We start from the raw sequence: 13086 nt of genomic DNA on the forward strand, positions 1-13086 counted from the left end.
CTAACATTTTTAGCTCCTTCAAATGTGTTACCAACGTTAGTTGTTGGTCAAACCACATTCCTAGAAATCTAACCTGTATCCATGCCTAAATTAGTTCACTATGTACATACAGTTGAGGGTCAACATGTTCTCTTAACTGAGAAAAGCAAATGCACTTGGTTTTTTTCAGGGAAAACTTGAATCCAGTAGATTTATACCATGATTCTAAGAGGGGGTTATTGTGCTTTTAAGCAGCCTCTCACCTGTTGCTAACGTTCTACATATTAAGTAAACTGAAAAATCATCTACAAATAAAGAACATATAACCAGTTTTTGCACATAGTTTATGGCTACAGCAAACAAAGTAACAATTAACACTGTATTGGTGAGGAATACAGCTGGCTGTTACATTTCCTACAGGTAAACAGCTACAACCTCATGTCCTCTACCCTCAGTTTAATGATCGCATCTTTTACAGACATATCCGTGAAAGAACACATCATCCTGAAGGATTTTCTTCCTTTATTAGAATTTCAATACCCTCATAGCAGGACTGCAAACATTGCATTGAATAATTTGTGTATCCATAAATACTCTTTTCCTGTTACTATAAATCTGGATGCAGATTATTTATCAAAATATTAAACCATTCTTCATTGGCCTCCATATTCTCAAAGAGACTGCAAGGTGGTGGTGGGGATTTTGAAGCCTGGGAGGTCGGAAAGATACCTGAGAGGCTGGAGGTACCGGGCGACTATTTTTTTGTAGATCCCTTCATTGAGATCTTGGTAGTTTGCTGCACAGTTGCAGCAGGAGTTTTTATTTAGTAGTGTACTGACTGAAGTGGTTTTTGGTTCACAACTTTTGGGCTTTCCACTAGACTATCATTCTTCTTGTTTGAATTCTTAGTTACCTTTGAAATAATGGTTTAGAACAAGGCTACCTGATCAGATAACACCGAAACAAGCAGCTTCAATTCACTGTAAGATCAGCACTGTTGATTACCAGCATTTTTATGGGTTTGCCTTGATATAACAGCTGTAAAAGGGACACCTGTTTTTACCAAGTCCCAAGAATTTAACGTCTTTTTAGACACTTTTCATGTGGCTGGAAAAGAAAAGCTTCAGCTAGATACAAATTTTGAGAATTGCCTTCTCTTCTTTAAAAGTTGGGCAATCTCTGCTGAATGTGATCTCCCACAGTTAACACAATTTTCTTTCTCCTGGCATTCATAATTGTGTGGCCTTCTTTTTTATCAAGCACACACTGCAGTGTTCGAGCAAGAAGTTGTAGTGTGGTCATACCTTTGACACTGGAAACATCACTCAGTGTTGGAATCACTCAGTCTTATTTTCTCTGGTGGTAGAAGAAGGTTAAACATTAGTATCAGAGAAGTAGGTTCCTTCATTCTGCTCTGATGTTTCATAATTTGTCTCACCTCTACAACACCTTGAGGACGAAGTTCATTGGTAATCTCACTAATATCGAACTCCAAGCTTATAATGTGAATAAAAGACTCTAAACAGTCGGATACATAAATATAATTTAGCTATTATCAATATATGTATATTTATTCCAAAAAATTAAAACAGTACTACATTTCAGTAATGAATTATAATAGTAGCTACAAAACATTTTTAAAATATATCTTCCGTAATATATATTTTTAATATTTTAAAAGTTTAGCTTAAATTTTTTAAACCCTATTTATCACATCTGTTTTTACACGTATGAAATATGTGTAAATCACATATGTATAATATCACATACATATATATATATACATATCATTATCTTTAAATATTACAGTTAATTATACATTGTAATGTAACTTCAAATACATTATGAACAAATTTTATATCCTTTAACAAAATTTCAGAGATTTATTAAGTCAGAAGTTAATCTGGTATGATATACATATAAATATACTTTAAGCTATACATTAGGTATACTGCTAATCGGATTTACTACAGTTAATATGAAGAAAAAATAATAACTTTGCACAAAAAAGGGCCATTTATATTATTATAAATACAATGTATTTAATAGGCCATACTGTTTATTTGAAATATATTTGACAGGCACATATATAAATAATTAAATAAACATTTTTATTATTACCAAACTTCATTATTGATAATAACTACTGGTCTGATAAAAATTAAAATCTATAAAAAAAAATATTTTCATTAAAAACCAATAAATGCTAATATTAGGTGACCACTACACAATAAATGAGAAAAAATACAGAAGAGGTAATATAATATAGTAGAAACTGTACCAAGAGTTTTTATAAAGTTTGTATAAATAAATATGTTTTAGTATAAATGACATGAAATAACATGATTAGTTTCCATTCAAGTTATTAACTATTTGTTGAATAATAAAACTGTTAAGATTATGAATGAACTTATTTACTAATAAAACAAACAATCATATGAGTAGAGCTATCTTGTCATCACAATAACCATTTTAACTTTGAAAAATATTATTATTTCTTTATATACTTATGTTTATTTGAGGTATGATAATAATACTTTTATAGGTGTATAAGTAAGGGGGAAAGTGGCAATGGGAAAAAAAACCAGATTTTTGTCTGTTATCTTAAATACAAACATATGTGCAGGCACACATGCAAGAATGTGTGTGGACGCACACAATGAAAGGATTAATAAATTTACAGGATTTGGTTTATTAAATGACCATACTATAGGGTTTTGGAAAATACTATGTAAAGAAAAAAGAAATTAAGTCAATGGATGATAGCATACATTCTGGTTCCCAAAAAAAATTCTGTATTATTTTCCAAGTATGGATAGGAACAAAAATATTGTTAAATAGATGATACATTTAAGAAGAAATAACAGTATTCATTTAAAAGTAAAGACAGATATAAAAAGAGAAAAATAGGAGTGCTGAAGGAAATTAAGTAATGAAAAAGATGTAAAGGGGAAAAAAGAAATATTTAATTTTTTTCTTCAAATAAGATGTGTAGGTTTTCTTCACTGAACTTTTTGTATGCGTACATTTGTATAGAATATGAAAAATGTTGAGGGTGACTAGGTTCAAATAAGGTCAGGCTTTATATATGCAGAAAAAGTAGCAGATCAAATTAATATTAAAATACTGCATCATAGGACAGATTTTCTTATGATGCTGCAGAACTCTGGTTCAAATCTAATGAAATAAGTTTTACTATATTTAAATAGTTTCGTCAATAATGAGGGTCAAATAAGCAGCACTATCTTGAAAACATCAGAATAGAACCTAAATATAATTGGACTTGTAACTCGCTGTGAAATAATGAATAAAACAATTATAGCCGTGAAAAAATTTGAGAATACTAATTCAGAAAAATACTAAAAGACAATACGTCAATCCATTAACTTAAGAAGACAAGATGATGACAAAGATAAAATGAAGTAAGAAATAGGGAAACAAAAAAAAAAATGGGGGGAGAAAAAGAGAAGCTATAGAGAAATAAGCAGAGATAAAATAAAGAGGTTGGTAATAATTAAGCTTAAATATAAATAATATAAAAAAAGTAAATCTTTTGCAAAGAAGAATCAATAGAATACTGATGTTTCAGATGTTCAGAAGAACTGTGGCCTTAACTCTTTGAATCTGCAAGATATTTGTGCTTCTTTTTACTCTGTAATAATGTAATTATTTAGAATACATTTCATTGTAATAATCTTCCATAAAGCTCTAGATTATTTTAGTCTTTTTTATGAACTGGTTGAGTGTGTGGTGAAAAAAGGATGTAAATTGGAATTTATGTGATTATATGTACAAACATTATTAAAAGTGATCATTTTATCGATTCATCACATGACAATAGGAACAGGAAACATTACAGAACAGGAACAAGGTATGTGTTACTAAAGAAAATTATTTATAATAACAAAAAATTGTGTAGAAATTAAATAAAGTAGCATTCAATGGCAATACAGATACTTAGCATAAAATGGGTGATTTCTATCCATTTAAATCCCTATATTATTAGGGATATTTACTAAATTAAATAATGTAAATATGGATTTTCATTAAAAAAAGGAGAAAAACAAGTATGTCAAATTAATACCTCTCATATCTTTTTGTTTTGGTCAGGTTTTAGGTTTTCATTTTCTTAAGTCAATAATGTTAACATTTCCTATACGTTAGAGTATGCATTAATCTATTGCAATCACAGTATTAAAAAGAATTATAACAGTGAAATATCATTTTGATAATTTCTCCAAAATATAATATTATGGCACCAACAGCATGAGGTTTTGTTATTATAATGTTATGGGCTCCAAGTCGGATACGTGACGGATCTTAAGCGTTTAAACTCATGAGTAACTAACCTTGCCAACAGCTGAAACAAAAATAAAAAAAATATAAATAAAACGTTTTAACAGGTGACAAACTGTTATCAAAAAATAATTAAATTAATATGTATAGAAAAAATATACATGCATAATAATTATGCTTTTAAGATTAATTACAATATTAAAAAAATTACTTTTGTTAGTTGTAGATCACTACAGATTATCAACAGAGAAAAAAAAAGACAGGTCATGTGGAAAGTAACACATGAGTGAGCAAAATTTTCCCAGGTGATATATATTACTTGTATTTTGATGGACTAAGCATGCTGATATGTGAGGGATGTCTGAAACATTTTGAGCCTCATCATGAAGATGGCAGCACTCGTCAACAAAAGTTGGGGAATGTATTCGCGCATGGTGTTGTAAGTGTTTTTGTGAAAATGGAAAAATCAAATATCGTGCCGTGATTAAATACTTGCATTTGAAAGGCAGTACACCTACACAAATTAAAACCGAGTTGGACGCTATTTATGGAGACTCTGTCCCATCATTTGCCGCCACGAAAAGATGTACAGCTGAATTTAAACATGGTCGTACCAGCTTGTTGATAAGCATTCGGGATGGTCAAAAACTGCAACCACCACCGATATCATCAAAAACATTCACCAAATGGTACTGGATGACCAACGAATTCAGGTTAGAGAGAGAGCAGAGGCTATGGACATATCAAAGAACATGTTTGTTATATATTGACTAAAGAATTGGATATGCGTAAGCTATCCACATGTTGGGTGCCACGTTTGCTCACTTTGGACCAAAAACGCATTTGAAAGAACATTTCCAAGACCCTGCTGCAGCAGTTTAAGCAAAACGAGTTAGATCTTTTGCCTTGATTCATAACTGTAGATGAAGCGTGGATCCACCACTAAACTCTTGAGACAAAACAGTGGACTGCAAAGTTGAACCTGCTCTGAAAAAGGCGAAGATGGTTCAATCGACTGGGAAGGTGATGGTGACTGCATTTTGGAATAGTAATGGAATTCTGTTTATCGGTTATCTTCAAAAAGGTAAAACAATAACAGAACAGTATTATGCATCATTACTTGACAAGCTGAAGGCAGAGAATGCAAAAAACAACCACATTTGAAGAAGAAGAAAGTGCTTTTCATGCACCTGCTCACACTTCGACGGTTGCCATGGTGAAAATACACAAACTGTACTTTGAATTGGTTAACCACTCATCGTATTCACCAGATCTGATCCCAAGCGACTTTTACTTGTTTTCTAACCTTAAAGTTTTTCTTGGAGGAAAGAGATTTTCATCGAACAAGGAGGTTATCACATACATAAATGCCTATTTTGCAGAGAAAGATGCCAGTTACTATTGCCAGTTACTGGAAGGGTTAAAGAGGTTAGAGCATCCCTAGAAAAAGCGTATTGACTTGAAAGAAGACTTTGTTGAGAAATAAAAGTATATTTGACAGAAAAAAAAATGTCTTTTTATGTTAGCCTCAAAAATTTTCAGACAACCCTCGTACTTAGCCTCAAAACTTTTCAGACAACCCTCGTTCAACAATACATTCAATCAAACCTGTAAAGAAAATGAGAAATAATACAACTTCTCATTTTTTCTTGCAAATCTGTTAAAGGATGTTTATTAATCTTGTAAACTGGTATATTACAGAAGGCGAATGTGCGAATGCTATATCAGTACACAAAAAACAGTATAAATTTTGAGGTAACAATTACTTATATGGATGTACGCATCTGAGAATAAAATTTTGTTAAAAATAATTATTTCCCAAATTATCTCCTGATATTCTGTACAAGATCTATCAAGGAAGCAGCAAAATGTTTTTAAAGAGCCATTGTTTGGATACAACTTGTGTGAGGGTGTAGGAATATGTGGCTTTCAGCAGCCTTCTCTTTAGCATTTTAGTCGCAATGGAACAATGATATATGCAATACTGTGTTGCCTCTACCGAGGTTATTTTTTTTAAATAACAGTGGTTATATATCAAAAGTAAGTAAACAAAAGTCAGTTCTTTTCTTTTAAAATTATGTACGTAAAATCTAAAAGAACTGAAAATTAGTTAGATTATAATAATTTTTTATAAACGAGGTTGGTAGGTTAGAAAATTTAAAGAGGGAAATGGATAGGATAAATGTAGATATAGCAGGCATTAGCGAGGTTCGGTGAGAAGAGGAATATGACTTTTGGTCAGGTAATATTAGAATAATTAATTTAGCTTCATATAATGGGCAGGCAGGAGTAGGTTTCGTAATTAACAAGAAGATAGGGAAGCGAGTAGAGTATTTCAAAATGCATAGCGACAGAATCATTGTAATAAGGATAAAATCAAAACCTAAACCGACAACGATTGTTAACGTTTATATGCCTACAAGCGCCGATGATGATGATCAGGTAGAGTAGTATACAAAGTCAATTACTTTGTATACTACTCTATACTTTTGTATACTACTCTACCTGATCATCATCATCATCAAAGCAACAAACAAAGCAACAACAACAACAAAGCAACTAAACACGTAAAAGGGGATGAAAATTCAATAATAGTTGGGAGATTGGAATGCAAGCATTGGAAAAGGCAAGGAAGGAAATATAGTGGGTGAATACAGGCTGGGCAAAAGGAATGAAAGAGGGGGCCGACTTAAAGAGTTTTGCATGAAGTATAATTTAGTAATTGCCAACACCCAGTTTAAAAATCATAATAGAAATGTATACACATGGAAAAAGGCAGGTGATACTGCAAGGTATCAGATAGATTATATCATGGTTAAGCAAAGATTGAGAAATCAACTCGTCGACTGCAAAGCTTACCCTGGAGTAGACATTGATAGTGACCATAATTTAGTGATAATGAAATGCAGATTGGGGTTTAAAATCCTGAAGAAAAGGTGTTAGATGAATCAGTGGAATTTAGAGAAGCTTGAGGAAGAGGAGGTAAAGAAGATTTTTGAGGAGGACATTGCAAGAGGTCTCAGTAAAAAAGATAAGGTAGAAATGTAGAAGAAGAATGGGAGAATGTTAAAAAGGAAATTCTTAAATCAGCAAAAGCAAACTTAGGCGGAACAAAGAGAACTGGTAGAAAATCTTGGATTTCAGAGAATATATTGCAGCTGATGGAAGAATATAGAAAGTATAAGAATGCTAGTGATGAAGAAAGTAAAAGGAACTATCGGCAATTAAGAAATGCTATAAACAGGAAGTGCAAACTAGCGAAAGAAGAACGGATTAAAGAAACGTGTTCAGAAGTGGAAAGAGAAATGAACACTAAAAAATAGACGAAGCATACAGGAAAGTTAAGGTTAGTTTTGGGGTACATGAATTAAAATTTAATAATGAGTTAAACAAAAGATGGTACACCAATTTATACTACAAAAGGAAAAGTCAATAGGTGGGTGGAATATATTGAAGAGTTATATGGAGGAAAGGAATTAGAAAATGATGTTATAGAAGAAGAAGAAGAAGAAGAAGAGGATGAAAGGGGAGAAACAATACAATAGAGATCTGAATTTAAGAGAGCAAGAACGCACAAACTACTGCATGAAAATAAACAAGAACAAAACAAAAGTAATGAAATGTAGTAGAAATAACAAAGATGGACCACTGAATGTAAAAATAGGAAGAGAAAAGATTATGGAGGTAGAATAATTTTGTAATTTGGGAAGTAGATTACTAAGACGGATGAAGCAGGAGTGATACAAAATGCTGAATAGCACAGGCGAAATGAGCCTTCAATCAGAAATATAATTTTTTACATCAAAAATTAATTTAAACGCCAGGAAAAGATTTTTGAAAGTATATGTTTAGAGCGTAGCTTTATATGGAAGACAAAACTTGGATGATCAGAGTACCTAAGAAGAAAAGATTAGAAGCTTTTGAAATGTGGTGCTACAGGAGAATGTTAAAAATCAGATGGGTGGATAAAGTGACAAATAAAGAGATGTTGTGGCAAATTGATGAAGTAAGAAGCATTTGGAAAAATATAATTAAAAGAAGAGCCACTTGTAGGCCACATATTAAGGCATCCTAGAATAGCTGCTTTCATATTGGAGGGACAGGTAGAAGGAAAAGATTATGCAGGCAGGTTACGTTTGGAATATGTAAAACAAATTGTTAGGGATGTAAGATGTAGGGGGTATACTGAAATGAAACGACTAGTACTAGATATGTAATCTTGGAGAGCTGCATCAAACCAGTCAAATGACTGAAGACAAAATAAAAAAAAAATTTTAAACATCCAGATTTCCTATAGGACCCTGTAATGCCTTTATTTAAATGATATTAATAGATAAATAAAAGCTACATCTAATACCAAAGAAGGGCAGATACACTTGTATGATGTACTAACAACATTTATGATTAGCATCCTCGTAGACGTGACTGTCTATTGAACTGTAATCCAGCTCAAAACGTTTTGTCAAGTAATAAAATCTCAAAATAAAATAAGAAGAGGAAAAGTCATGATTACTTACCAAAAGTGCAAATAGATCAGACAACATAAGCATGTAGAATACATACTGCCAGCTTGCACCAGAGACTAGACCTGCAAGCAGTGGACCAACTGCGGCACCTAATAAAACAAACATAATTTGTACGATCTGATTATCAATGACAATATGTTATTATTCTTGACAAAACTAGAAATTATTTTCATTTCTTCATCTTAGTTCATTCACTTGTACAGAGCGGATGATTCTGATTATTTTTCATACTTCCAAAGTCTTTACTGTTAAGTCATACTTTAATGTGAAGCTACTAACAGGCAAGTCTTGGATAATATGTTTATGGTTTAGTTAATTCTTTTCATTTCATTATTCAATTCTAAGAATGTAAATCTCTATTATAGTATTAAAAAATTACAGATTAATCTTACAAATAAGTCTGAAAAATTACTAAATGGAATGGAGCGAACTAAGGGCTGTCGGTCTTAACAGAAAAAAGTTAATATAAAAAATAATGAGTAAACTCTTAAAGTTTTCAATTTGTTACATTTGAAAGTATGAGAATGAAAACCAGACAAAGAACAAAACTACAGTTTCTGGGTATATATCTGTTCTAAAGAAAAAACATCATTGATTATGTAAAGAGAAAAATCCAATTTGGATATATCTGGTTTTTATATCAAATGTAAATTTTATATATTTTTTGTGTGATTATCTTGCAATTAATAATCTTCTTTTTTATATTTGATTTTTAAATATTCTTATTGTGTTCTAGGTGAAGCATATATATGTGGTTTTCATTCTCCACTCAGGATAAAACAAAAATGTTGTTTGTTGAAAGAATACTATATTACTGAAAGAAAAACATGGAGAAGTTACTTTATTCATTAACTAACCTAATAAATATTTCAATAGTATTTGTTCTATCTTTTAATGTCAGTATAAAAAGAAAATACGGATGTAGGCTAGATGAACTACTATAAAATTATCTAAAGTAATATATTTTTAAACAGTTTAAAATTAAAAAAAAATTAAACTGAAAGTAAATTAAACAAAAAATGTTTTAATTTTACAAAAAGTCAAATATTCAAACAAAATATTATAGAATGAATGTCACTGATTCAGAATCAAGATCTACAATGGATGACAAATCATCACCTGATGTCAGTTCAGTATCTGGCTCTGCACTATTTGGTGTAAGTTTGTCATAATAATGTACATAAGCTTGAGGTACATATTTTAAGTACATCTGCCACTTTCTTAGGATTCACTTTCAAGGATTCAGAATAACATCTAGATACAAGGCTAAAATTTATATCACACAGTAGATTGTTTTTTGGGAACTAAAATAGGAGAATTTTCATTAAATGTGACCAGACTGTTGAGAATATAAAATATCTGGAGAGATGGATCCACCTTTGATTCTTTGCACTGTTCTTCATGTCCCTGTATAATCAATCAGCATTAAAAACATGCACATTCTTCAGCGAAACAATCTCCTCTTTCTTTTTCTTTCATCAGCCTCATCATCTATGGCTTCATTATATACTAGCCACATTGTGCACAGGTATCAGTTCTTGGGTAACCAATTGGTCACCCAATTTGGTTGCCCAAAAGAAATTAAATTAAAATTTAATTTAAATTTTAATTAAAATTAGAAATTTGGTGTTGAAAACATTACTGTAATATTCATATGTAATTACAGGTTTAACACTTATTCTTTGCGAATAGATTTCTGGATCAAACTTGAGAAGGTAAAAGTGTATGCATTTGGGCAATATTAAAATCTGGGCTTAATAATTTTCTGTTGGTAAAATGCTGTTTATAATGGGAGTCACGTACCAGAAATGATCTAATGTATTTCATCACTTGAGTAATCTTATGGTAATTTCCTGAATCGTGAATTCTCAGAGAGGCCTCTTTTATCTTTGGGAGTAGTAACATTATTTATTTTGTGTGAAGCTAGGTGTTAAACTCAGGATTTTGTTACACCATGTAGGCCATAAAATGCATGTTTACACACTATGATTTCTTTTGCACTACAATTAATGTAGTATTTAAATGAATGATTCTTTTTATTCTCTATATCATCCACACTAACTTCTAAATGAGAGGGATTTATTTAAAATCCTCTTCACAGATTCGAGTTTCCTCTGCCTAATTATGGGGAAAACCTTTATAAGCCTAAACAAATAAACATCTTGGGTGTTTTTATGACCTAAATTATTGAAATCTTCAATTTTATTATTTTCGTTTATAGAAAATTTCTCTGCACACTGTTTTTTTTACAATTACAGTCTTAGTATTTTTGGTCAGGAGTAACTTTGCCTTTAGAAGTAATGTCACTTTCAAGTTGTTCTGTATACTTTTCTTACATTTTTTTTCTATTTTAAAAGGTTTCTTTGATGTTTTCTTTATGAAGGCCTAGAATGGTTATTGAACTTCTGAATCTGAATCACAGTCAGTTTCAAACTCACTACTATCTCCAATTATTAAATTTTAGCAAGAATACAGAACTTGAAAAACTATCACAAATTAAAGCAAACAAAATCAAACAGTTCAGAAATGTAGCCAAATGAACGCATAACATACAACTGATTTAGTATGAAAACAAAGCAAAACCAATCACTGCCTGTTCGATGTTCGATACAGATACCATGCTAATATTAAAACCAGGCAAGTGAAGTGATATTTCAGAGTGCTCTTGTGTCCGAATGGATAATCACTTTTACCTTATTATTAATTTGTAGAGTTTTTTCTGCAGTGCAAGAATAAGATAAAATCCAATTAAAAAAAAAAAAAAAACATTTACCCAGTTTTCATTCTCAGGCCTTCATAATTGTTTTTTTATTAAAAGAAATCCTAATGCAGGCACTAGTAAAATTATTGATCGGTCTTCCCTTTCCCTTTGGATTATTCTTCTGATTTCAACAAAATTGATTATATTAAAACTGAATACAAAAATAGCTTTGACATACACTGCAAATGAATTAAAAATTTAAATATTTTTAATAGTGATCAAAAAAATAAATAAATTCACGCGATTAACTGCAAAAAACTAAAAAATCATGTAGGAAGGTTCTTAAGTCTGTCAAGATAGTTATAGTTTGAAGATTAAAGACCTATATCTTTGTAATATGATTATTTAATTCTTCATTAGTTTTTAAAACCAGACAGAAATTGCTTATCATATCAATGTTTTACGAAACATGTATTACAATTAGTTTAAATGCATGATGCAATGCTATATAATGTAAATAATCAAAGAGAATGTGGCAGACAATTCCACACCAGTTAAAAGTGTTGATAAAAGCATCTTTCTTATAATATGAGGTATACAACACCGGTTCTGTTATCTGGTTCCATAATATCTCTATGTTATATCTCTTGACAATATCCAGATGGATGTTCTCATATTTAAGAATAAATGACTGCTTTTTTATCTGAGGTTACACATTTATAAATAAAAATGAATGGATAAATTAAATTTTTTAATTTAATAAATATCTAGATGATTTATATTTATGGAACCAAATAATAACCTGACAGCTCATATTGATATCTTGAAAACTCATTCTGATTTTTTGAAGGAGTTTCAAGAGATTAAATATTTCAGCATGAAGGTACATTAATATAATATTTATTAATGACAACAAGCTTAAATGTTTTATTAAGACACTTCAAAGCATAACAGGGTGACAATAGTTAATGTAAAATAGTACAGTAATTGATAAGTACTTATAAATGAAGATATGCTATGTACAGTAACATGCAAATTAATCTGAACACAGATGTTATTTAATAAAAAGTAGCTTTGTTTAGAAAAAAATCATACCAGCACAATTAGTGAACAACTAGTAATTATGTTCTTCTTTATTCTTTATCACTTCATGTACATGATTGGCATTGATTGAACAAGTGTACTACACATTTTTTTTTTTGATTTCTTCATTATGAAACTGAACTGATATTGATTTAATGAGATAGATAAATTTTAGCGGTACAATTCATTTTTTAGAATTGTTTTTGACTATTGCCCAAAGAATTTCAATTGGATTTAAGTCTAGGGAGTTGCCTGACCACAGAAGCACTTTAAAGTTTTGTTCTTTGTAAAGTTTTTCTACTTTTTTGGCAGTATGACATGCCAAAATCTTGTTGAACACTCCGTTGCCTTGTGGGAATTTGTTTTGATGTTGTGTCACAACCGTTTCCTTCAGAACCTTGGAATATCCAACACTTTTCAACATACAATCTACTGAAAGTAATAAACAAGGGTCTTCAAATGTGAAACAACCACAAAAATTTTTTTTCTGGGGATGTTTAA

At 30.8% G+C, this 13086-nt stretch overlaps 1 protein-coding gene across 4 annotated transcripts in view; it reads right to left on the minus strand.

Annotated features, from left to right (window-relative positions):
- Positions 1-1531: 1531 nt before the first annotated feature.
- The window catches only part of MFS16 (major facilitator superfamily transporter 16), a 119235-nt gene continuing 107680 nt past the window's right edge, over positions 1532-13086 (minus strand). For all 4 annotated transcript variants that reach the window (XM_075378337.1, XM_075378339.1, XM_075378338.1 and 1 more), the window contains 2 exons: positions 8793-8890; positions 1532-4339 (listed from right to left, as the gene is read on the minus strand). In XM_075378337.1, coding sequence (XP_075234452.1) covers positions 4268-4339; positions 8793-8890 — 170 coding nt within the window. In that variant the 3' untranslated portion in view covers positions 1532-4267. The remainder of the gene's footprint in view (positions 4340-8792; positions 8891-13086) is intronic.

The sequence above is a fragment of the Lycorma delicatula genome, chromosome 11, assembly GCF_047948215.1.
Source record: "Lycorma delicatula isolate Av1 chromosome 11, ASM4794821v1, whole genome shotgun sequence".
NCBI classification, from domain to species: Eukaryota; Metazoa; Arthropoda; class Insecta; order Hemiptera; family Fulgoridae; genus Lycorma; species Lycorma delicatula.